At 43.7% G+C, this 12,754-nt stretch overlaps 1 protein-coding gene across 2 annotated transcripts in view; it reads right to left on the bottom strand.

Moving 5' to 3' along the window:
* Window positions 1-5,939: 5,939 nt before the first annotated feature.
* The window catches only part of LOC129823792 (unconventional myosin-VIIa-like), a 39,451-nt gene continuing 32,636 nt past the window's right edge, over window positions 5,940-12,754 (bottom strand). For both annotated transcript variants that reach the window (XM_055882766.1, XM_055882767.1), the window contains 11 exons: window positions 12,730-12,754; window positions 11,554-11,709; window positions 11,218-11,323; window positions 10,805-10,918; window positions 10,562-10,673; window positions 10,052-10,158; window positions 9,639-9,824; window positions 7,575-7,691; window positions 7,398-7,481; window positions 6,562-6,681; window positions 5,940-6,340 (listed from right to left, as the gene is read on the bottom strand). The exon at window positions 12,730-12,754 is cut by the window's right edge and continues 129 nt beyond it. In XM_055882766.1, coding sequence (XP_055738741.1) covers window positions 6,242-6,340; window positions 6,562-6,681; window positions 7,398-7,481; window positions 7,575-7,691; window positions 9,639-9,824; window positions 10,052-10,158; window positions 10,562-10,673; window positions 10,805-10,918; window positions 11,218-11,323; window positions 11,554-11,709; window positions 12,730-12,754 — 1,226 coding nt within the window. In that variant the 3' untranslated portion in view covers window positions 5,940-6,241. The remainder of the gene's footprint in view (window positions 6,341-6,561; window positions 6,682-7,397; window positions 7,482-7,574; window positions 7,692-9,638; window positions 9,825-10,051; window positions 10,159-10,561; window positions 10,674-10,804; window positions 10,919-11,217; window positions 11,324-11,553; window positions 11,710-12,729) is intronic.

Below are 12,754 nucleotides of genomic sequence, written 5' to 3'. Positions count from 1 at the left end.
TGGTCAGGTTCTCCTTGTCCTTAAAACTTTTCCCACAATCACCAAAGCTAAAGGGGATTCTCCCCTGTGTGTCCATATATGCGCGGTTAAGGTTCTCTTCTGATGGAAACTAAATGGTTTCTTGCCTGTTTGGATCCATTTATGTGCTTTCAGGTTTTTCTTGCGATTGAAGCTTCTTCCACAATCACCACAGCTAAACGAGTTCTCCCCTGTGTGATTCATCATTTGCTTGGACAGATTTCCTTTGGGTTTGAAGGTCTTGCCACAAATGGGGCAGGGGTACGATTTCCCAAGAGTAACGTGCCTCAGCAGGTCAACTTTCGGAGCAAACATTTTGCCAAAACAACAGCAATGATAGATTCCCTCCCCTGTGTGAATCCTTGTGTGCATCTTCAGCTGGCCAATCAGAGATAAGCATTTGCCACAGTCAAGGAAGCTGTGAGTCTTTTTAGACGTGGTGCTGGGTCTGGAATGGTGTTTTTCTAATTATGATTTTGATCCAATAGTGGGTTGGGATCCAATGGTGGGCTGCTGTCAAGTCCTACTAGGTCCTTGCTTACAGCTGAGCTCTGGCTGAAGGCATTGTTTAGGTTATCTGGAGGAGCACAGTGAATGTTGAGACTCTGTAGGTGGGATTCAAAAGGTTTCAGATCAACTGGTTTAGAGTCACTCTCTTGGTTAAGGACCGAAGTGGGTCCTCCTGCTCATATTTACGTTTCACTCGGGGAGAGCCAATTAATATTAACTCAATGATTTTAGCCTCCAGCCCTTGAACCTGCTCTTCCTCCTGACTGATCTGGAGTTGACTCTTTAATCTGTGTGGGCTCTGAGTCCTCCTGGTCCACACACCTGCTCACAGTGCTACTGCTGCCCAGGGGAAACCACCTTTTCAGAGACAGGGAGAGAGAGCTGCAGAGTTTCTGAAGGGAAGTAGAGAGGAACAGAGGTCTATCAAGTATGTTACATCTTTAGACATTTGTAGACAAATGCCATTGACATTCCCTGGCCTAATGCTTAGCGGCATGACTTGCCATTTCAAACTGCTGACGCAGACAATTTTGCACACAGATCAAAACGATTTCCTAAACAGTTTATTGAGTGTTGATTGCATTTATATATCGCCTTTCCAGATCCTCAAAGGGCTGCAAGGGGGGGAAACTCACCTCATCTACCACCAATGGGTAGCACGCACTTGGGTGACGCACGGCAACCATTTGTGCCAGAACGCTAACCACACATCAGCTATCAGGTGAGGAGGTGAGGAGTGACATATGTCAATTAGGAATGAAGGGGGTGATTAAGTGGCCATGATGGAACTAGGCGAAGTTGGAAATGTAATTCAGGACACCAGGGTTAACACTCCTACTCTGACAATAAGTGCCATGGGATTTTTAGTGACCACATCGTCAGAACACGTGCCCTCCGAAAGAAAGAATAGGACTATAACTACACTGTTAGTAAAAAAAAAAGACTATCTAGAACTTAAAATGGTTCTTTGGCTGTCCCCATAGGAGAACCCTTTGAAGAACCCTTTTGGGTTCCAGGTAGAACCCTTTTGGGTTCCATGTAGAAGAGGGTTCTAGAGGGTTCTACATGGAACTCAAAAGGGACTAAACACCTCCCTCTGCAACTGGATCCTGGACTTCCTGACAGGCCGTCCCCAGGTGGTGAGGGTAGGTAGCAACACATCCGCCACGCTGATCCTCAACACGGGGGCCCCTCAGGGGTGCGTGCTCAGTCCCCTCCTGTACTCCCTGTTCACTCATGACTGCATGGCCAGGCACGACTCCAACACCATCACCAAATTTGCCGATGACACAACAGTGGTAGGCCTGATCACCGACAACGATGAGACACACTATAGGGAGGAGGTCAGAGACCTGGCCATGTGGTGCCAGGACAACAACCTCTCCCTCAACATGATCAAGACAAAGGATACGATTGTGGACTACAGGAAAAGGAGGACCGAGCACGCCTCCATTCTCATCGACGGGGCTGTAGGGGAGCAGGTTGAGAGCTTCAAGTTCCTTGGTGTCCACATCACCAACAAACTATCATGGTCCAATCACACTAAGACAGTCGTGAAGAGGGCACAACAAAGCCTATTCCCCCTCAGGAGAGTGAAAATATTTGGCATGGGTCCTCAGATCCTTAAAAGGTTCTACAACTGCACCATCAAGAGCCTCCTCACTGGTAGCATCACTGCCTGATATGGCAACTGCTCGGCCTCCGACCGCAAGGCACTACAGAGGGTAATGCGCATGGCCCAGTACATCACCGGGACCGAGCTTCCTGCCATACAGGACCTCGATACCAGGCGATGTCAGAGGAAGGCCCTAAAAATTATCAAAGACTCCAGCCACCCTAGTCATAGACTGTTCTCTCTGCTACCGCACGGCAAGCGGTACCAGAGCGTCAAGTCTAGGTCCAAAAGGCTTCTTAACAGCTTCTACCCCAAGCTATAAGAATCCTGAACAGCTAATCAAATGGCTACCCAGACCCCTCTTTTACACTGCTGCTACTCTCTGTTTATTATCTATGCATGGTCACTTTAACTCTACCTACATGTACATATTATCTCAATTGCCTCGACTAATCGGTGCCCCCGCACATTGACTCTGTACCGGAACCCCCTGTAAATAGCCTCGCTATGGTTATTTTCCTGCTGCTGTTTTAATTATTTGTTACTTTTATTTTTCATTTTTTACATAGCACTTAACTTAACTTCTTAAAGCATTGTAGGTTAAGGGCTAGTAAGTAAGCATTATACTGTAAGTATTCTGCGCATGTGACAAATACAATTTGATTTGATAATTTTCCACCTGGTATTCTGCTTTTGCTTTTTCAAGTACCCCATGTATAAAGCCTCATTTTTGTTATATTATTTTTTTTACTTCAGTTTATAATAAATAAAAAAATCTTTACTCTTATTTTTCTTAGAACTGCATTGGTTTGGTTTCCCCAGTGAAACACTGCTAATGTTTCCCATAGAGCTCCACACTCCCATAGACACTATCTCACATGCACAAACAGTTGGAGTTGGAAGTTTACATACACCTTAGCCAAATACATTTAATGTCACGACTTCCACCGAAGGTGGCTCCTCTCCCTGTTCGGGCGGTGCTCGGCGGTCGTCGTCACCGGTCTACTAGCTGCCACCGATTCCTTTTTCTTTCCTGTTTATTTTGTCTTTATCCATTTCACCTGTATCTTATTTGATGTTAATTAAGGGCTATTTAAACTCCCAGGTCCCGCCTGCTATTGTGCGGGCTTATCCTTTATGTCAGTGGTGTATTATTGTTTTGCTCTTACCTGTTTGCTGTCCGTTATTTTCCCTGGTTGGGGGACTTATCGGTTTATTGGTCATTTTGCCTGGTTGTTGGCTGGGCCCAGCTGAATAAAACGTATATTCATTGGAAGCACTGCTCACTGCGCCTAACTCCACACCCACCACTCCTAGCGATCCGTGACATTTAAACTCAGTTTTTCACAACTCTCGACATTTAATCCAAGTAAAAATTCCCTGTTTTAGATCAGTTAGGATCACCACTTTATTTTAAGAATGTGAAATGTCAGAATAATAGTAGAGAGAATTATTTATTTCAGATTTTATTTATTTCATCACATTCCCAGTGGGTCAGAAGTTTACATACACCCAATTAGTATTTGGGCTTTGTGATGGCCACTCCAATACCTTGACTTTGTTGTCCTTAAGCCATTTTGCCACAACTTTGGAAGTATGCTTGGGGTCATTGTCCATTTGGAAGACCCATTTGCGACCAAGCATTAACTTCCTGACTGATGTCTTGAGATGTTGCTTCAATATATCCACATTTTTCCATCCTCATGATGCCATCTATTTTGTGAAGTGCACCAGTCCCTCCTGCAGCAAAGCACCCCCACAACATGATGCTGCCACCCCCGTGCTTCACAGTTGGGATGGTGTTCGTTCTAAACAGAACGATGGTCATTATGGCCAAACAGTTCTATTTTTGTTTCATCAGACCAGAGGACATTTCTCCAAAAAGTACGATCTTTGTCCCCATGTGCAGTTGCAAACCGTAGTCTGGCTTTTTTATGGCGGGTTTGGAGCAGTGGCTTCTTCCTTGCTGAGAGGCCTTTCAGGTCATGTCGATATAGGACTCGTTTTACTGTGGCTATAGATACTTTTGTACCTGTTTCCTCCAGCATCTTCACAAGGTCCTTTGATGTTGCTCTGGGATTGATTTGCACTTTTCGCACCAAAGTACGTCCATCTCTAGGAGACAGAACGCGTCTCCTTCCTGAGCGGTATGACGGTTGCGTGGTCCCATGGTGTTTATTTTTGCGTACTATTGTTTGTACAGATGAACGTGATCCCTTCAGGCATTTGGAAATTGCTCCCAAGGATGAACCAGACTTGTGGAGGTCTACAATTGTTTTTCTGAGGTCTTAGCTGATTTCTTTTGATTTTCCAATGATGTCAGGCAAAGAGGCACTGAGTTTGAAAGTAGGCTTTGAAATACATCCACAGGTTAACCTCCAATTGACTCAAATGATGTCAGTTAGCCTATCAGAAGCTCCTAAAGCCATGACATAATTTTCTGGAGTTTTCCAAGCTGTTTCAATGCACAGTCAACTTAGTGTATGTTAAGTTCTGACCCACTGGAATTGTGATACAGTGAATTATAAGTTAAATAATCTGTCTGTAAACAATTGTTGGAAAAATGACTTGTGTCATGCACAAAGTATATGTCCTAACCGACTTGCCAAAACTATAGTTTGTTAACAAGAAATTTGTGTAGTGGTTGATAAACGAGTTTTAACGACTCCAACCTAAGTATATGTAAACTTCCGACTTCAACTGTATTTAAAAAAAATGATTATCCTCTCACTTCGCCTCTGGTTTCAGGCTTGCTGGGATTTGCTTCGTCCACAAGGAATGTTCAATTCTACTCTCTTCTTCAGATTTTATTAACATTTGGAAAACAAATTCAATGTTGCGTTATTTACCATTATTAATTGGGCTGGAGCATGGACCAGTGGCAGGGAAGATCTAAACCTTGCTGATATGCTTCTAGAACTCTTTGCCCGCCTATCTTCAAGAAAACAAATTGCAAATATATTAATCACATCTCCAGTGGTTTACTAAGCATCTTTCATATCTGCCTCCTGAATGCTGTTAAACTTACCCGGAAGCGTTCCCTTTCTCTCCCATATTGCTGACATGTTCCACCGTCTCAACCTCCTGCCAATAATCACACCTCCCACTTGACTGCTACCTATAATATTCAATGTAGTATTCCTTCAACATTGTATGCCGCAGTCTCAGCCTAGAAACTATGGTCTCCCTTCTGTCTACCCGAGGACCTCCCTGCCCTCGCCTTTCCCTGGATCTTAAAAATATGTAGGCCCTTTCCCTCCATTTCACACAGGGGCGGACTGGGATCAGAAATCGGCCCGAGCATTTCTAATGCACTGGCCCATTCCGTCCCTTGAGGCCCCCACACTGACCCATTATTTTTGCCTACCCCATTATAAGCCAAATAAGGATTTTGCGCAAAACCCCCAATTTAGACCGGCCCACTGCGCCAAAAATGGATCAGCCCATATAGCTTTTGCCTGAACTGCCCAATGGCCAGTCCGCCCCTGATTCCACATCTCCTGCCACTTCTTAATAACAATCACTTCCCTAAAGTTAGCCACTTGGCCTCTGCTTTACTGGGACCTCCATGTCAACATTAATATGTCTAAGACCCACTGGACACACAATGGTTGAATCAATGTTGTTTCCACGTCATTACAATGAAATTAAGCTGAAACAACGTGGAATAGACATTGAATTGACATCTGTGCCCAGTGGGGAGCTTTGTTGTTGGCCAAAAAATATCCATCTCTTCATTCCCCTCTAATCCTTGAAATAATCCTTTCAATTCACACATACAACATGAGCTGCCATCTTATATTTCAGAACTGCTTTATTAGTTTGAATTCATTCATCCTTGTTGTTTGTATATAGGCCTACACATGACATTTTTGGGGGGTTTCACACTGTGGATACTGGTATTCAAAATTGCTATGAGAAATCTTTTACACACATACACAAGGCACAGTGTCAATGCAATACAGCATTTTAATTATAAAGCTAGGCAAAAGGTTTTAGACCAACTGAAAAGCAATATAATAATTAAATTCCTCCATCAAATTACTAGTTCTATCAATTAAATGAATCTTCCTTGTCCTCCATATTTCCCAGCAGGCATTAGGTAGGGAACATGGAGTTATTTCTGGGTCGCACAGCCTGCCTCTGCATCTCGTACATGTTCACATAAGATGATAAGAGGTCATCCATTTTGTAACCCTGAAGAGCAGAGTCAAATAGAGTTGTTGGGGTATGAACATAGAGGCAAAGTCACATCACATTCTGGCTCTTGTGAATAAGTCACTACAATGCAACTGTTTGTGAAGGTCATTTAGTACACCCTCAACAAACACTACTTTCGATTTCCACAAAATTGTAATTTATTGGTTTAAAGAAGGCAACATCTTTAATTTTGCCTCAAAGACATAATGGCCACTCACCAATGAGGTCTCACAAAGTAAAGTGTTCCCTTTGACCAGGTTGCCAATGGTGATGTGGAAGTAAGTGCTCCCGCTGGACCAGTTGGTGATGCGGTTGAACGGGTGCATGACCAGAAACTCCTGAGGTTTAGGTAAAGGTCAAAAGGTAATATTTGGTTAAACAGAGAAGGTAAATACTTTATAGTGCTGATGGTGGCAGAAGTAGGATCCAAGCTTGATGTTGTCTTAATGTTGTGGTGCAGCATTTGGAGAACAAACGCGAGGGGAAATGTTGTTGTCTGAAGAGATAACATTGTATTGTACACAGCATCTCCTCTCTCTCTATCTTGGTTCGTGCAGGTGACTGTGACCTCATCAGACCAATTGGCAGTACACCCAGAACATTGTTCTCGGAACCAAAAGGGATCTCAGTTTCAAGGTCTCAGCTTGGAGAGAAGAAGCCTTGTGAGGTATTGGTCGGTCACATGCAGGAACCAAACGTTAATGATGAATAATGTAAATCGTGTAAATATAACTTGTCTGTGTAAGCAATATATAAGAGAACTAACGGGACTGCCCCGGGAGAGCTCCCGATCGACGTGTACTATGGTGCATTAAGTTTGTTGGAATCTCTCCAGCTTGCTGATAATACAGAAGGATTCATTTAAGTTTGACTTTAAGTCCCTGGTGGTAATTTCCACGGCACACATGTAAGCGTTCAGATTTTTAGGAAACTACACCTGATGTCAGCATAATTATATGACAATCTGTCAGTAAATGTACTATAGATTAAAGTAAAATGCTCTGAATGTTGATCAAATCAAAATAATCATATAAAAAAACAATGGTACGTTTACCTTTGTTTTGGGGTTGATGAAGTTGACTCCTTGCTTGCTGATTGCAATCTGCATGATACTCGGGTAACTCGGTTCAGAGGTTTGCTGTGAAGCAAGAGCATACAGAAATTCACCAATGGGATGGTTGGTGTCTGTATGTATCATTTTTGTATCGACTTGAGCTGTCTGCTAACTTACCTTTACTTCGAAGAAAGCACAGCCGAACGTTGGCCAGTGGCAGATGCCTTTTAGAAAGGCCACTTTAGCCTCGTCCAAGGTGATCCCGGCCTGCTTGTTGTAGGAGGCGATGATGTGCTATACGGGAAGAAGAAAACAGAAAGATTCAGAAAGGTTGGTATTTCTTTATTACTATATATATATATATACAGTTGAAGTCGGAAGTTTACATACACCTTAGCAAATACATTTAAACTCAGTTTTTCACAATTCTGACGTTTAATCCTAATAAAAATTCCCTGTTTTAGGTCAGTTAGGATCACCACTTTATTTTAAGAATATGAAATGTCAGAGTAATAGTAGAGAATAATTTATTTCAAAAAAAAAAATCATCACATTCCCAGTGGGTCAGAAGTGTACATACACTCAATTAGTATTTGGTAGCATTGCCTTTAAATTGTTCAACTTGGGTCAAACGTTTTGGGTATTCTTCCACAAGCTTCCCACAAAATGTTGGGTGAATTGTGGCCCATTCCTCCTGACAGTGCTGGTGTAACTGAGTCAGGTTTGTAGGCCTCCTTGCTCGCACACGCTTTTTCAGTTCTGCCCACAAATTTTCTATGGGATTGAGGTCAGGGCTTTGTGACGGCCACTCCAATACCTTGACTTTGTTGTCCTTAAGCCATTTTGCCACAACTTTGGAAGTATGCTTGGGGCCATTGTCCATTTGGAAGACCCATTTGCGACCAAGCTTTAACTTCCTGACTGAAGTCTTGATATTGCTTCAAAATATCCACATAATTTTCCATCCTCATGATGCCATCTATTTTGTGAGTGCACCAGTCCCTGCTGCAGCAAATGATGCTGCCAACATGATGCTGCCATCCTCGTGCTTCACGGTTGGGATAGTGTTCTTCAGCTTGCAAGCCAGTTCTATTTTTGTTTCATCAGACCAGAGGACATTTCTCCAAAAAGTACGATCTTTGTCCCCATGTGCAGTTGCAAACCATAGTCTGGCTTTATGGCGGGTTGGAGAAGTGGCTTCTTCCTTGCTGAGAGGCCTTTCAGGTTATGTCGATATAGGACTTGTTTAACTGTGAATAAAAATACTATTGTACCTGTTTCCTCCGGGCATCTTCACAAGGTCCTTGCTATTGCTCTGAGATTGATTTGCACTTTTCTCACCAAAGTACATTCATCTCTAGGAGACAGAACACGTCTCATTTCTGAGTGGTATGACGGCTACGTGGTCCCATGGTGTTTATACTTGCGTACTATTGTTTGTACAGATGAACATGATATTGGAAATTGCTCCCAAGGGTGAAGCAGACTTGTGGAGGTCTACAATTTCTTTTCTGAGGTCTTGGCTGATTTCTTTTGATTTTCCCATGATGTCAAGTAAAGAGGGACAGAGTTTGAAGGTAGGCCTTGAAATACATCCACAGGTACACCGCCAATTCACTCAAATGATGTCAATTAGCCGATCAGAAGCTTCTAAAGCCATGACATAATTTTCTGGAATTTTCCAAGCTGTTTAAAGGCACAGTCAACTTAGTGAATGTAAACTTCTGACCCACTGGAATTGTGATACAGTGAATTATAAGTGAAATAATCTGTCTGTAAACAATTGTTGGAAAAATGACTTGTGTCATGCACAACGTGCATGTCCTAACCGACTTGCCAAAACTATAGATTGTTAACAAGAAATTTGTGGAGTGGTTGAAAAACGAGTTTTAATGACTCCAACCTAAGTGTATGTAAACTTCTTATTTCAACTGTATATATATATGGTATGCTTTCAAATATTGACATATCTGTGATATAAATCTGGCCCAAATTTTTGTCATAATGGTTCGCTATTAATTTACTAGGAACACTGTTTTGGTAGTGGTTGAATAACTTGTCTTGAGGTCATGATGGCAGTTCTAATTGCATAAAAGATGCTTTACTGGAATGAGCCATCTGCTTTGTAATGGAGAGAGCAAGAGATGTATGCCAAATATCATATAAAGCTCAATAAAATGAGAAGGACTGACAGTGTACCATAGCTGTCTGTTGTCTCCTCATCCTCCTCCTCCTCCTTACCTTCTTCCAGTCCTCTGGGGACATGGTTTTCATCTCGTCAGCTGGCACCAGCTCCTTCAGCATCCTGGGAATCATGACAAACTGGGACCTGTCTGTGTCCACCTTGACCCGGAACAGCAGGCCAGCCAGGCTGGTCATTTCCTCCTTGGTACACTTGTGGTAGCCACGCAGGTACTTGGGCAACTCCTGAGGGGAGAGGTTTGTGTATGAGTTATGAGTAAGTGGGTTCTGGGTTCACCCCGCTTACTCACTATTTACAGCGGTTTGAATACAGGTTGAGATGCATAACTCTTGAGCGTAATCATTACCCATTGACGCCATTGGGAGATTTGAATGATGAATAAAAACTAATTCTACTACTAGAAATGTACAGTAGTCTGTGTGTGTGCCTGTCTGTGTCTTTCATGCCCGACCTGTGGGAAATGGAAAGTGAGGTCAGCGGTCAGGTCTCTTCCTGGGGTCACGTTGAACCACAGCTTCCTCATGAATATAACCAGGTAGGGCATGGTGGCTGGACCTCCTGAAACACAAATGTTCATCAGTCCTTATAGCATAGTATAGTTTAGTATAGCTTAGTATAGCATAGTGTAGCATAACATAACAGTTTCATCCACTGACAACTTGGTGGGAGTAAGAGTTTACTTTGACCTTTTGCTTATATTATATGATGTTTTTGACTGTTTTAGGGCTACGATGTACATTTAAGGACAATATGGTGGATGCTAGATTTTATTGTACAGTGGTTCTTCCTTTAAAAGTCGTGGCATACTGCAGCATAGCTTGCGGGGTGCCGCATAATTCTACGGCACGTTATTTAAGTATCAGCCATTGTTGCCAGAATGACGCAATTTACCACAATCTGCCACAAACGGTTGCGGCATAAGCTCAAAACTTTATCTGTTAAATTCTGTACTGCGCCTTACCCTCTGTTTTACCTCCTTTCTTCACCTCTCTGGCTCTCTTCGTTTTCTTAGGTTGGTCTGTCGTCTCCCTCAAACTGTCAAAGAAGTAGTTTTGGTCGTGTAAGCTCACCACCTGAAAGCAAGAAGGGGAGAGAAAAAATAAACATACATTCACTTGCACTACCCGGACTAACTAAACCGGACTAACTAAACCGGACTAACTACCCGGACTAACTAAACCAGTTAAATGAGCTTGAATTGAACCTTGTTTGGCGTTTTCATGAAGAGACTGTAACCGTCAGCTGAGGCCAGAATGAGCTTGTAGGCAATGTTACGAACAAGGTCACGAATCCTAGACGTTGATGTCACCTCGAAGAGCTAAATAAAGAATTGACACATTTCATTTATTTCATTAAATGTATTTCACATGGACAATGAGCATAATTAATCAACATTTCTGTATTATTATATTTCTGTAGATTTAGCCAGCCAGATAGTTTCCACTGTGACAAAAGTTCAGATACCATATGTAAGTGGATGTGAGAAATTCATAGTTATCATAGGGATCAGTGACCATAAGGATCAGTGATCATAGGGATCATAAGGGTTAGTGATCATAATAATCATAGTGATCAGTGATCCTAGTGATCGTATGAGGCAAAGAAGAAGCTCTCTACCTCAGCTCTGTCGTTAGGGAAGTGGACTTTATGGAAGATCTGGTTGCTGTCCTGTTGAATGGCGTCCACCTCCACCTGATGGGGAGGCAGCTTCCTGGGCTCCATACTACAACAAGAGGACAGTATAGCATTCATTTCCCCCCACTCATTTTAGTATTTAACATCTCAATACCATATTTCGTAGCATCCTCAGCACAACTCCAGCAATCTCATCCAAGATATTCAGATTGAGACCTCTTGGTGTCATGGCTTGGGTGTTGGATTTGTAGGGACATTTAGTTCGAGACCTTTTCACACTGCCTCCCAAATTCACTACAGTGTGCTTTGGAGCCCCACCTGACTAGCATTTGTAGCCGTTGCAGGCAGTCTGCAGCCAGGGGCTCTCTGGGCCGTGACTCTAGGAAACGCTGGGTGTACTTCAGCAGGATCTGACTGGGGGGGAAGAGGCCGGTACACAGCCAAAGGAGCTGCCAACCATAGTCTACACTCATTCTGAGAGAGGGAGGGGGAGAGAGAGGGAGGGGGAGGGGGAGAGAGAGGGAGGGGGAGGGAGAGGGAAGGTGAGATGGATATAATAGAGAGTAGAGGGAGATTAGAGCGAGAGGGGGGAAGAGAGTAGAGCGAGAGAGAGGGGGGAAGAGAGTAGAGCGAGAGAGAGGGGGGAAGAGAGTAGAGCGAGAGAGAGGGGGAAGAGAGTAGAGAGAGAGAGAGGGGGAGAGAATAGAGAGGAGGGGGGAGAGAATAGAGAGGAGGGGGGAGAGAATAGAGAGGAGGGGGGAGAGAATAGAGAGGAGGGGGGAGAGAATAGAGAGGAGGGGGGAGAGAATAGAGAGGAGGGGGGAGAGAATAGAGAGGAGGGGGGAGAGAATAGAGAGGAGGGGGGAGAGAATAGAGAGGAGGGGGGAGAGAATAGAGAGGAGGGGGGAGAGAATAGAGAGGAGGGGGGAGAGAATAGAGAGGAGGGGGGAGAGAATAGAGAGGGGGAGAGAGTAGAGAGGGGGGGAGAAGAGTAGAGGGGGGGGAGAAGAGTAGAGGGGGGGGAGAAGAGTAGAGGGGGGGGAGAAGAGTAGAGGGGGGGGAGAAGAGTAGAGGGGGGGGAGAAGAGTAGAGGGGGGGAGAAGAGTAGAGAGGGGGGAGAAGAGTAGAGAGGGGGGGAAGAGTAGAGAGGGGGGGTGGAGAGAGTAGTGAGAGGGGGGGAGAGTGAGAGAGTATTATCATATAATTAAAAATAGAACATCAGACATATACTGTACATCTCTGTGGTTATTTCCTAGTAATACATGAGAAATAGCTGACACGGCTGTATATTACCACACATACACATGCTGTTGTTACTGGTCATCTGCCTCATGATCTGTGGTTATTTCCTAGTAATACATGAGAAATAGCTGACACGGCTGTATATTACCACACATACCTGCTGTTGTTACTGGTCATCTGCCTCATGATCTGTGGTTATTTCCTAGTAATACATGAGAAATAGCTGACATGGCTGTATATTACCACACATACCTGCTGTTGTTACTGGTCATCTGCC

The sequence above is a fragment of the Salvelinus fontinalis genome, chromosome 26 (genome assembly GCF_029448725.1).
Source record: "Salvelinus fontinalis isolate EN_2023a chromosome 26, ASM2944872v1, whole genome shotgun sequence".
NCBI lineage: Eukaryota > Metazoa > Chordata > Actinopteri > Salmoniformes > Salmonidae > Salvelinus > Salvelinus fontinalis.
This window is presented reverse-complemented; position numbering and strand designations above follow the sequence as displayed.